Here is a 13,145-nt window from a genome sequence, read left to right as displayed (position 1 = left end):
CTGCCCAGACTCACATGGGCTGCAATCCAGGCCTTCACCTGCATGGCCTATGTGGGTACCAGCAAGGAACCGCTCCCCTAAAGCCCCTCTCCTCCACTTGGTTTTCCCCGGACATTTGACAGAGTTTCTGTGAAAAGCTTCTCTGGGTGTTTTCCCACATGGTGAGTGGCCTGCCCTTCACACGGCCATTCCTCTTAGAGCGCTCTGTCATGCTGCCCCACTGCTTGCTCTGTAGACCTGTGGTGTAGCCATTGTGCGAGGCCTTCCCTGGCATCGGCGATATGTCCATGTCCATTTTGTTCTCCTGCTTGGTTAGGACTCCTGTGCACCTCGCAGAGAAGTGAGCCGGCTGCACGGCCTGATGTATGTGTGTCTTGCAGAGTGTGTGAACTGGAGGAGTTGGGGGATCTGTCCCCTTGCTGGGAGAGCCTCCGGCGCCAGATTGTCACTCAGTACCAGACCATTATCCTCACGTACCAGGAGAACCTCACTGACCTCCATCAGTACAAAGGTGGGTGCTGGGTCTCCCCTTTCCCAGCTAGAAAACCAGAACCTGGCTCCAGTACTGTCACTGACAGACACTCCTAATGGGTTTTTAAAAATAGATTCTCATGTAGGTGTGAACTCCTTAGAATATGGATTTCTCAGATCTTAATTAAGAAGACAAGTATGTGAAATGCATTGAAAATTCCTTCTCTGGTGTCATCTGCCAACTAACGTAGGATGAAATTTAAGAGAGATGAAATCACAGGCTGTTGGTTCAAGGTATTTTTTCATCTTTGTCTAAAATGCCCAAGGGAAATGCCCGAAAGACATAAACCATTTACTTTCAGACAGAGTGGTTTCCTAGACTTCCCAGTTTAAATATTTAACAGTCCTTGCATTGAACATCTGAATTGTCTAAGTGGAGCTCTCCATTTTAAGACTCAAAAAGGAGTGGAGTACAGAAACCTTTCTTCTTGAAAGATGCTATTTGATTTTCAAAACACTCTTAAGGGTAGATTTAGAAGACTATTCTTAACTAATTCCCTTTTTATTCAAAAACAGAATGAATTTTTTGGTTTTTCTTTATTCTCTATCTTCACATTCTTTCCTTCTCCCCGATTACATAAGGGAATTTTGGGGTTAAAAGAAGATCTCGAGTCTTTACTGTGGTTTTGACACAGAACATAGGAACTTGTCCATGAACTTGGCTGAGAAGAAGCCAGATACAGGCATGAGGACAAGATGATGGTGTCCCGGGTTTGGTTTGAATCTGAAGGGCAGGTCTAAGTATATTGGCAGCATATGACTGAAGGAACTTAGGCACCTACCCATGCCAGGTACCTGTTACCTGAGAAAGCAGGAAACCCACACGAGCTTGAGTTTTCCAGAGCAGAGAATCTCAAATGTCAGTGTGCATCCTGGTCCTTGAGGATCTTGCTGCAGTGCAGATCTAGGATTCTGCATTTCTGACAGGCTCTCAGGATGCCACTACTGCTGATTTCTGGCCCACTGTGAGTATCAGGTCCTGGAGGACAGTCTCCTAGGGCAAAATGCAAAGCAGACATCGGCTGGTCTGCATTTTGTATCCTGGCAAAATTCACCTTTTATCACTAGAGAAAAAGTCTGTTTCTTCTGTTCTTCTGATTGTCGGTTAATTTATAATCCCTTTCTTCTCTAGGCGTGTAGTTCTTAATTAGTGTTGGATTCTGATCAGAGAAACAAGATCGTAGATGGTAGTTACAAAACATCATCCTCCTTAACTGCGCCCCCTCCCACCCGCCACCCTTTGTGTAAACAAGGGAACACATTTAGGTTTGTGTTTCAGAGGGTCGCTATCCATGCTGTGTGGCATCTGTTCATCTTGATAGATCTGAGGTGATGAGCAGACCTTTTCACCCCGTTGCAGAATTGAGATGTGTTGCTCTAGTCGAACCAATTTCTCAGCTCTTGCATGATGGCAGTCTCTAAAGTTGGAACAGGCAGTCCCTAGCATGGACCCATTTGCTTTTTATAGCAGCGCTGACATCGTGTTGCACAAAATCAGTCTTTGTGGCGGACCTTTCAGTTGAGAGCTGAGTCATGGGAAGGCAGGGCACCAGTAACCGTAGCCTTCTGAAGCTGCTTCTGCCCGGCTCTGCTCTCCACCTGACTGCCTAGAGCCAGTCTTCTGGCCAGCGAGCCGCCCTCCCTCCAGTGTTTCACCCACCCGCCATCTGGAAATGAAATGTGCTCATGGGTAATTCAGAATTTCCTAGGCCACTGCCAGCGCGTTCATGTTTACTCGTAGCGACTTCCTCAGAATATCTCTGTTCTACTTGCCATTCCTGAGTGCAGGGTACATGTCAATGGTCCTTGTTTTCTCATATTCCATTTCTTTAGGTCCCTCGTTTAAAGCAAGCAGTTTGAAAGCAGATAAAAAGTTAGAATTTGTTCCTACAAACTTGCACATACAGAGGATGAGAGTTCAAGACGATGGGGGGTCAGGTAACTATTTTTCTGTTCCTCTCGCTGAATCACACTTCACTTCCTTTCTCCCTGTGCACCTGACCCCTGAGTTGCCCCGCATATGTCCAGCCTTCCCTGTATGTTCTTCTGCCCGGCAAATGAAATAAGAGACATATTACAGGACCTTTGTAAGGTCTTTGTGCCCTCGTCTTTTCCCTCCTTTTGTTCCTGTCCCCTCGTCTGTCCTCCTTCCAGCTTGCCTTTGTGTTTCTGTGGCAGAAAGTCGCCTGTCAGTTACCCTTCCCAAGGAGGGTTACAAGGTGAGTGTTGCTGGTGGCTGCCTCCGGCCCTTTATGGCCCCATCTCGAGACCTGTAGGAACCCCTGCTGAGATGATGGTGCTGGGCTCCAGGGGCCCCGCAGACAATCCAAACTATGGGACTGAGGGAACAGGCTGCTTGGAAATGGGCCGGAGGGGCGGGGTCCCAGAGCTGCGTGCATATCCCTGTAGCTGGCTTGTCCACAGGCCTGAGCCCAGAGTAATGGAGGAGAGCTTTCTGTCATTCAGATCAGAACTATGACATCGTCACCATCGGAGCGCCAGCAGCACACTGCCAAGGTTTTAAGTCAGGAGGTCTCCGCAAAAAGCTGCACAAATTTGAAGAGACCAAGAAGCAGTAAGTATATGGAGGGTGTCTGTGGTCCTTGTATGGCTGTCTGGTGCTTCCTAGGCTAAAAAAAAAAAAAAAATCAAAATATGACTGCAAAAATCCAGCCATCCACTGTGCTTTTGTGTGGCAGGAGGAGCTGCCTCGTTGCCCCTGTGCTACTCTCTGTGTGTGGCTGAGCTGGGTGGTGATGAGGGCACCTGATTAGTGGTCCTGACCCTGCAAGTGAACAGCAAATTGAAATCCCCCTGGAAGGTGGCTACCCTTTGTGGGCTCTCCGCTGGCTCAGCCGTCCCTTAAAGCCCCTAGTCAGTCACACCAGGTGTGTGGTGTGTGTCGAATGCCACAAAGTGTGAAGCCTGCAAGAGATCGTTTCCTTTCCTAAAAGGACTGCAGTGGTAAACATTCCCCGTTTTAAGAAGGCTAGAGGGGGTGGGGGTGGGAGCTGCACACAGCTGCAGTCCAAGCAGGAAATTGCCAGATAGGCAGGTGGGGGAGGGTGTTGTGGAGGATGCAGTGAGGTGTGGCTGAGACATGGTGTTTTGAGGAGAGGAGCTGAGGGAGAGGGCTGGCCTTGCTGGCAGCCTGCGCAGTGCAGGGCCACACGCTGGTGACCAGGGTTGTGGGGCTGACAGAGGTAGCCCTGGCCCTGAGGAGCTCCCTGCCTTACCTGGGAGCAGACAAGTCAACTCCACCATTTGGAGCAAGCAGTGCCATGCCTGGAGCATGGGTGACATGGAGACAGCCATAAATCCCAGCTGTTGTGTTGGATATGTGGGAAGTGTTGGTACTCTTCCAGAATGTCACCCATCAGGATTTATGTAGGTGAGGGATGCGACTGTAAGAGGTAGGGGCAAGAGTGTAAATGATCCTGTAAGATCCAGGGACCATGAAGTAAAGGAAGTAGCACAAAGGTGTCCCCTTGGGGAGAAGGGTTATTACTTGATCATGTGTTCAGGCTGATAGGGAAGATGAAAGTGAATCATCTGGAGATGCAAAGGCCAGACCAGGCACGTAGTCGTAGAAGGGACTAGAGAAGAAAGTGAGATACAGAGAGATCTTTGAGGAATGAAGGAACAAGCTGCAGATACCGTGGATCAGCCTCTGGAGAATGTGGAGTTGAAAGTGTCAGACTTATCAATGGAGAATGGAACAGCTGGAAGGAAGGTGAAGCAAAGGCCCAGGGGGCGTCAAGAGAATCAACAAGGCTTCCAGGTGGAGAACATTAGCACCTGCTGGGGGAAGTCGGGGGCTCTGTGCTTCCGTGGCCAGGAGTCAGGACACAGATTGAGAAAACTGACCGCAGACTGGGTCAAGGAGGGGGTGAAAGGTCGGGTGCAGTGGCCGGTCAGTGGGCTAAGGGGATCAGGGATGCAGGTAGGAGTTTCTCTACCCATGGGATGAGGCTCGAGGATAAGCAGGCAGGTGGAAGAGAGCACACCATGAGAAATCATCACTGGGATGTGTGCACAGGTTACCCCAAAACCAAGGGAGCCCCGGAGCCAGATGCAGGAAGAATAAGAAAGGGCCAGGGGTTAGGAAGAGGAATTTCAGCCTTAAGGGCAAGGCAACATTCTTGGGAAGCCCCCAGACAGTCTGTGTGTCCTTGATTGATTCCGCAAGGGCTCTTCCTTGCCCAGACAAGCCATGTAACCAGACCCGCCTGAGGAGTCACTGACTCCAGGGTTCTCTGGGAATTAGGATGAAGAGGAAGCTTCCTGGGCCCACCGCAGCTCTGCACAGCCAGCCAAGAAATTGCGTGTCTGTCACTCCATTGCATGTGGCTGTGTGGGGGTTAGAGTAGGAGATTTGAGGGTGCTACAGGCCCTAGGGGGGAAGCCCATCAGGAGGGCTCACCACTGGCTGTCTCTGTCCCAGAAAGGTCGGGATGTTAATACCTGATTACTCTGTATGTTAACTTTAGAACTTATTTTCAAAATGCCTCTGGAGTCTTTTTCACATAAATAATATAAATTTTCATTTAATTTCCTATTCCCATTATAAAACTGCTTGCAGAAATGATTTTCATTATTTGAACTTTCCTTTAAATGCAGACATAACTTGCCCACAGGTGAAATGTCTCCCTGGGGCTTGTGCAACGGCACTGATGTTGCTCTGATGACTGAGCACATTGGGCTCATGAGTTTTATTGTCCCTGCAGTGGGGGCCTCGACACTTAACTTGAAGAATTTTGACAAAAGATAACTTGGCTTTTTAATTTTTTGTTTTGCATTTAGTGTTTGCTAACTCCTAATATTTCGTTTTGGTTCTTTTCTTTAGCAGTTTTGAGGAGTGTTGGTGAGTTTTCTGTCTGTGGAGGGAGTGTCTGTTTGGGTCTTGCTCTCATGTAGAGAAAGCCTGTGCTGTCCCCTCCTCTGTGAGGTGCTTCACCCCTCGGTGCCGCCGGGGCCCCTAGTTAGAGCCTCGTAGACAGAATTCTCCCTTCCAACTGCAATGTTCTTTGATAATGAATAGCCTGTCTCCAGTCCACCATTTTACCTTTAAAATCTGGCAGCAGTTCATTGCTGTGTGCGCTCCGCTCCGAGAGAAGAACCAGTCCTGTTCCTCCCAGGCCAGGCAAGTCCTGGGTGCTGGAATTTCAAGTCAACCCGTTGGTGTGGCTGGGAATCCCTTTCTGGCTTCTTTTACAAGAGTCTTAGGGCTTCAGGTTTCCCTTCCCCATCGCCTCTTGCGGGAATGAAGCCAGCTTACATTTTCATAATACTTAATAATTTATGCAGATTTTTAAAACAGTGTTCCTTGGGTCAATTTTCCCCCTGAGGGCAAACCAAGAGTTAATATAACCAAGTGACTTTTTCTACCAAAGAATTAGATGGCAGCCGGAAATCACTGTCTGCTGCCTGGGGTCTCCACCGCTCCCCCAGGCCCTCCGCGGTCACGCCCGACGTGCTGGCTCAGGCTATAGCCAGGCCTGTGCAGTGCCCTTCACTTGGTGACAGGCCCCAGAAGCCCCTGCAGCCCTTTGGAGCTGCTGCCATCTCAGAGCTGGTGAGGCTCAGGGGCCATGGCTGGGCCCTGCCTGAGATGTCAGGGCTCTGCTGGGGACAGCAGGTGCTGAGGAACCTCCCACCCACACTGAGGCCTCTGCAGCTTTCCCCACTTTTAGGACTAGGTGACTGTATATTCACGATCATCACTGAGCGGCAGCTCTTTGAAATTTACTTTTCCACACCCCCGCCATATGCTTCCTGTGTAAGTCCTGGATTACTGTTATTAGAACGTGGCCTGTGAGAACACAAGGTGAGTAGGGGGTGGTGCTTTCCTTCTGACTTGGGGGATGGTATGTATTGGTTGAAGTGTACACGACCATCTACATACACACGTGTGTATCTACATGAAGCACACATTGCATGTGTGCTCGAAATATTGGGGCCAGGGAAAAACAGATTTTTAAAAATTCTATTTGAGATTGTATTTTTAAGACTAAATTGTCTGAAATGGCAGCTATTCATTTGGAAGAGTGATTGCAGATTGGAAAGTAGTCATGTGCACATCGTGCTGTGAAATGACTTCTCAGATCACGTGGGCTTGGTTGCGGTCTGCTGCATGGGCTTCTGGCAAATCCATTGTGTTTTACTGTGGTGTGTGGGCTTGGGGTGTTGTTTCTTTCTGGGGTGCTTTGGTTTTTGGGTTTTGCATGTTTACATCATAGTCTGTCAAGGGAAGTTTCTTGGTGACCTGCCTTCGGGTTACCCTGGAAAGGGCCTGGCAGAGGAGGATCTCCAGCCCTCATCTCCAGGGGGAACTATGGAGGTTGTGCTCCTCCACCTTCACTCTCTTCCCCAAAACCCAAAGGACAGCCCTTTGAGGGAACCAGTCAGGGCTGATAAGGATGGGGACTAGAGCTCACAACTTCAGATTGCAAGAGACCTCCTCATCGGTGCTTTACCACTCTCTGCTTTCTTTGGCTTTCTCAGATGGTCTGAAAAATAAATGTGTAATATTAGATCGTTTCGGATCTTCACTGAGAGACTTGCCATCTATCACCTCCATCTCGAATGGCCAAACATGGTGCTCGCTTCGGCAGCACATATACTAGAATGGCCAGACACGTTAGCCAGGCCCCACACAGCCAGGATGTAGAGTCAGTTCTCCGGAGGCCCGTGTCTGTGCAGCGCAGGGGCTGGGCTGTAGCCTTGACATCGATCCTAAGATCACACACTGCTTGATGGTGAGAAGGCAGGGAAGGAGGAAGAGCCAGGTTTTCAAAGCTGTTGAGGTGCCCAGGCCTGGCCTCTGGCCTGGCACGTTCTGTACCTCCTCTTCATCTGATGGGACATTGTTTTTCCAAGTAGAGAAGCACTGGAGAAGGAAGTCCAGTTTGCTGTGGTCAGAGGTGTGAGGGAGGAGAACTATGTGGGTGTGCACAGAAAGTTTGAAGATTGGCCAAATGGAGAAATAGGTTTCTTGTGGAAAGTCCAGCACCCATGGCAATCTCCCTTCACTGTGGTAAACTGACCCCTCTGGGATTAGCAGACCCCGTGTCTCCATTTCTGTACTGCTGAGAACTTGACAGGTGAGGTTCTTAGATGAAAGATTATTAGTATTTGGGTAATTACTGGGTTCAGTATCTGTGTGCACACTTACATAAGAATATAGACATGTACAAATGGAGATAAAAGACTTCATTGTTTTAATATTTTAAGGCTTCTACCATATGGACAGAAGAAATCTCTTGAGATGTGCTTTTGCACAGGTAGACTAGCCTAGGAGAACATCCCTGAGAATCAGAACACTTAACTTTGTGTTGGTTGTGGGCTAGGGTTGGGATACTGCTGCCATCTTCATACATTTGAGGAAAGCCCTTAGAATCTGTTTTTATCCTTTACAGTACACCATCCAGCTGCCAGTCCATAATCTACATACCACAGGACATCATCAGAGCCAAGGAGATCATTGCCCAGATCAATACCCTGAAAACCCAAGTGAGTTACTATGCAGAGCGGCTCTCCAGGGCAGCCAAGGACAGGTCTGCCACAGGTCTTGAAAGAACCCTCGCCATTCTAGCAGACAAGGTAGGAGGGACTATCCTGCTGCATGTGGGATGGGGGCTCCCTTGGGTTTCTAGAAACACTTGGGACACCCCATGTGTGCTTGGAGGTGTCCACAGAAAGGGTGACATTGGGATGACCTTGAAGATCTAGTTTCAGGTTTGGTTCCCCCAAAGGCCCTGGGAGGTTAGGTGATTTGCCTGTGGCCACAGAACTGGTTGGGGCAGGCCAAGGGCAGATCCCAGAGCATGTGACTTCCAGCTGCTACTTCATGCAGATATGTCTCCCCTCAAATCCATGGGGTTCATTGTTGAATCTGGCATAGTTCCACAGCTTTCTTAGCAACTGCCTACTCAGTATGTTTTTTGCCACATTTTTATTGACTTGGAATTTGAAAAAAGAAGCTGAATTATTACACAAACATACAATAAGGAAAATACAACTTCATTGGCCTAAATATAAACAGTAAGCTGTTTTCTAATTAACCAAAATTTGATCCTGATTAAAAATATATAAATATTGGTTTAAACTGGGGGATTAGATACACCAGATCATCTTGATGGATGATGCTTTTTCAAATTACTCAGTCTCTCAACACACACACACACACATACACACACACACACACACACACACACATACAGATTCTGATCACACTTCCCCACTCACACCCACTTTGGTGGGGTGAGATGCTGTTCCTGATCAGAATGTGCTATATCCTTCACATGTGTTCACTTAGCAAAAAGATTGAGAGCTGGGAATTAGATCCACTTAGAAAAGAAAGATGATGTTATCAGAAGGAAAATTATGAGCATACAGAATTCTGCATACAGAATTCCCCAGAACCACAATGCTGTGCTGAGAGCCCCACTGCTCAGAGCCCAGGGCTTCAAGGATTAGATGCAGAAAAGATAAGACTTCAGTCAGCGAACCAATGTCAGACCTGTCCCCTATAACCAGAGTGGACAGCTCAGGGAGTCGGTGAAGACAAGGAACCAGGGCTCTCTTCAGGCCCTTCCTGGAGTCCTGTCAGGCTCAGAGGCAGGCAGGGATCGAAGAAAGTCAGAGGTTCCTCGACCTCCGTCTATTCTCTCTGTGTCCTCCAGACTTCTTGTAGGAACCTTTAAACTGCTCACGTGGCAGCCTTTAAACTCTGCCGTCCTGAGGGCTCTTGTGCTATGGAGAAGGGTATGCAGCTGGGTCTCAGGACAGTTCTGAGCCCTTAGAGAGGACCGGCCTTGCAGCCCCTCACCTGGGGGCTCAGCAGCTTTGGTTTGTGTGTGCTGCAGACCCGGCAGCTGGTCACCGTGTGCGACTGCAAGCTGCTGGCCAACTCCATCCACGGACTGAACGCAGCGCGACCCGACTACATTGCCTCCAAGGCCTCCCCGACATCGAGTGAGGAGGAGCAGGTGATGCTTAGGAACGACCAGGACACCCTCATGGCCAGGTGGACGGGGAGGAATAGCCGGTCTTCTCTGCAAGTGGACTGGCACGAGGAGGAGTGGGTGAGTCTGCTGCTCGTGGCCCTTATTCTGCTACTGAGCTTGGGTTGAAGAACTCAGAGCCTCTTGCCTGCTCCTCCCCACCCGGAAGTGCCTAACATGTCAGCTGCTTCGTAGACGTGCTCCACACCTCTTTTCTGGAGGGCTGCCTGATTTATGGAAAGAGATGGCATTTTCACACCTTGTGTCCATCTGAGGGGCAGGGCTGCTGCAGGCCCGACTGGTGTCAGACCTGGTTGTAAAGGGGGCAGTGTTCTCTGTGGAGCCCTTGCCCTGCTGGAGGCCTCTCCCCTCACAAGGCCTCCTGCTTCCTCAAAGCTCTGCTTGCAGCCAGCCCTCCTAGGGCCGTTTGTATTTGGGGGGATAGTGAGGAGTCTGGAGATGCACCTGGACATTGCACACAGAGCATTCTGCTTCCTGACGGAGTGGCCCTGAGAGCAGCATCTGTCTTTCCTGTGGAAGCAACACATCACACAGGCCGTTTTTGCCTTTTGTTGGGACTATTGCTTGGAGGCAGTGTTCTGTGAGGCACTGAGTTACTAGTCAGCAGCAAAGTGCTCCTCCAGCCCTGCCCTGGCGTCCTGTATTCTGCGTGGGTTTCTGCAAATCACTGCTAGCCCTGCCTCACTGCTTTCCCACTTCCCCCGTATGAAGTGATCAGCAGTTTCCATTACCTTCCCTCAGTCTCGTGTGTTTGATGGTTGTAGGAGGTGTGTGGTGGAAAGAGGAGCGGACGCACTGGCTCCCTGGGCCCTGTGGCCTTTCTGCCAGCTCTGGAAGGCACTGGGAAGTCCTAGCTGGCCTCCGTGACAGTTATTAGCAAACGTGTCCCCAGCTTTAAAAACAATGAGCGCAGTACATTGATTTGTGTTTTGAAAAGCAAATGCAACGGTAATGGAGAACTTTGAATTAATCTTGATGTTCTAAATTCGTGGTATTTTAATGATCCTGGTGGCCCAGGGCAGAGGAATCAGTGTGTGGGGGCACCAGGGGTGGGGGTGGGTAGATTGTGCTCTGTTCTGTTTTTCCCACTGGGAGAGCTGACCCAAATGGGCCCTTTTGGTTTGGAAGGAGAAAGTGTGGCTGAACGTAGACAAGAGCCTGGAGTGCATCATTCAGCGGGTGGACAAGCTGCTGCAGAAGGAGCGCCTGCATGGCGAGGGCTGTGAGGATGTCTTCCCTTGCGCAGGCAGCTGTACCAGCAAGAAAGGTAACCAGCACAGCCACGCCTACTGGATCAAACCGGAAGACCCCTTCTATGATGTCCCCTCCTCGCCATGCCCCTCCACCATCTCCTCTGCTGCATGCCATCCTCGCCTGACCACACGTGCGTATGCATCCACGCTTCCCATTCACGCTGCCTCCACCTCACGCTGCATATGTCTGTCTGTGTGACTCCATGACCTCTTCCCCCACACAGACTGCAGGGAGGGCTGTCAGGCAGAGCCAGAGGTCACTGTGTGGAGCAGCGGGCAATGAGGGCAGAGGCTCCTGTAGTCCACGCCCCTGGAGCCCACGTGTGAATCTGCATGTCTGGCTAAGGCAGAATCAGAAGGCCCTCTTGGGTCTCATTGCCACATCAGTGAGGGGGTGCTCCTGGGCTTTGCTGGTTTGCAAACCAATCTGAGAACCTGAAGGAAGCAGAGATGCAGATGCTTTTCTGATGAGATTGTTTATTGAATTGGGAATTGATAGAATCAAGGAAAAGGTGAATCATGCAGGGACACAGCTGGATGAGAGCTGTTAGCAGCCTCAGCACACTTGTCTAAAGGCTGGTTGTCATTGGCTGGGCATGCTCTTCTCCAGCAGGGCATGCCGCCTTGGGAATTGCTGGTAACTCAGTCAGATGGCGGCACCTGTTCTTGGAGCTGAGTTTAGGTTCCTCTGTCCAGCACCACCTCCGAGGCAGTGCCCTCAGTAGATGGTAGGACGTTGGCATGAAGCAACATGCTTCAGAAACCGTCTTCTGCCTGTGGAGACCCGGAGCATAATCAGCCACTCTGTCCTGCATATAGCCCTAAAGCCAGGGGCTGCATGCTTTCTAAATAGGCACATCCTTGCCACTCAGGGACCTTTCCCTGCCACCTTTTCCTGTAAGAGCTGATGGGGGTGAGGTTATGTGCCAGGCAGCTGAGAGCTGGCTGCAGACCTTTGGGAGTGTTAAACTGTAGTTAGTAGTTAGTAGTTAGTAGGGCCTACTAACTGTAGTTAGTAGGGTGTGCCAGGGTTAGGCTTCATACAGTGAGGACTTTTAATTTCTAAATTGCACAACTTTCATTCTAGGCAGAACCATGCTCCTTTATCAGAGCCTCTTGGTAAATCCTTCATTTGTAAGATGCCCTTCACCTTCGCAATCTGCCTGCAGTCTGTTTCCAGGGCGCGATTTCACTTGAGCCTCTGATTCAACAGTGTTCACATCCTCCACCCCTTCCATCTGTGAAGGGCTATAGTTTCAGTTCCCCAAACCTGTGATTGGTTTCATGGAGCTCTTTTGTCCTGTCTGTCTTCTCATTTTTTTTAATGTAAATTGTGCTTAAAAAAAAAAAATTGGAAAGCTCATTGCTCATTTCTCTTCAATATAGTCTTGCTTGTAATTTTCAAGTTTTCCTGCAGATATAAAAAGAGTAATTTATTGGATTTTTTAAAAAATGCCAGACATAGTTTATTTAATCAGATATTCTGTCATAGCCATAACTTAAATGTCACTTTCTTTCTAGGCACATACTGTATTGGTCAAATGTAGACACATTTAAATGCAGTTTTAAAGTTATTTAAATGAGCATTTATTTATGGTATTTAGGGCATGACTTGTATTTGCCATGCAGATCAGCTCTGTTGTGATCATGGGAATATGAAGCATACATTTGAGAGAGGCTAACTTTGCTGATCAGTACTCAAAGAAACATATGAAACCGTTTGCCACTAAATTAACTGTGGATGATCCTTAATTTAAAAATCTCGAACATTCCTAGGAAGCTGTTCAGACCTGGGCGTGATCAGGAGGTTCAGAAAAAATGAGCCTGCAAGCTGTTTATTTTACTCAGTCTCTTATCCTCAAGGGCCAGACCTCAGCTCTGCCATGACTTTTTAGACCATTGCAACCTCCTGGGGTAGTGGTTTTGGCCTAATGAGCAGGTTGTGTTCACACCAGCTTATTATATATGAATACCTCTTTGAAAGGCATCATCACTTTTCATTCTAGCTCTGTACCCTGTCCTAGGTCTTTGGTTTTCATATTCTACTAAGGAGTTGCCCTGCCTTCTAGCTTGCTGTCCTGCAGAACTCATCAGAGCCGTGCCTGGCACACACGGATCACTGCGGGACCCACTGACAAGTCCCTGCCAGCTGGAACCACAGAGGCTCCGTGAGCCTCTTTCCTTCTCCCGCTTTCCGCACAAGTGCCCCATGCTCTTCTGAACCACCACCCGCAGCCTCCCCGTTTGGTGGCTTCCATTATCTGCTCTGCACACATTCTCATCCTCTCCTCATTGCTGAAGAGCCATTCACACCCTGGACCAGGGTCTCGGGGTC

The 13,145-nt window shown here is 49.2% G+C and overlaps 1 protein-coding gene across 10 annotated transcripts in view; it reads left to right on the top strand.

Annotated features, from left to right (window-relative positions):
- INPP4A (inositol polyphosphate-4-phosphatase type I A) overlaps nucleotides 1-13,145 on the top strand; it is a 155,790-nt gene that overhangs the window by 92,279 nt on the left and 50,366 nt on the right. For 8 of the 10 annotated variants that reach the window (XR_006215660.1, XM_042981217.1, XM_042981215.1 and 5 more), the window contains 6 exons: nucleotides 381-511; nucleotides 2,365-2,469; nucleotides 2,998-3,106; nucleotides 7,950-8,133; nucleotides 9,399-9,617; nucleotides 10,686-10,941. Coding sequence is in view for 9 of the 10 variants with exons in the window: in XM_042981217.1 (XP_042837151.1) it covers nucleotides 381-511; nucleotides 2,365-2,469; nucleotides 2,998-3,106; nucleotides 7,950-8,133; nucleotides 9,399-9,617; nucleotides 10,686-10,941 (1,004 nt within the window). In the remaining variant the exon portion in view is untranslated. The remainder of the gene's footprint in view (nucleotides 1-380; nucleotides 512-2,364; nucleotides 2,470-2,997; nucleotides 3,107-7,949; nucleotides 8,134-9,398; nucleotides 9,618-10,685; nucleotides 10,942-13,145) is intronic. The other 2 variants (XM_042981218.1, XM_042981216.1) reach the window with 1 other exon arrangement.

Source organism: Panthera tigris, chromosome A3 (genome assembly GCF_018350195.1).
Source record: "Panthera tigris isolate Pti1 chromosome A3, P.tigris_Pti1_mat1.1, whole genome shotgun sequence".
NCBI lineage: Eukaryota > Metazoa > Chordata > Mammalia > Carnivora > Felidae > Panthera > Panthera tigris.
This window is presented reverse-complemented; position numbering and strand designations above follow the sequence as displayed.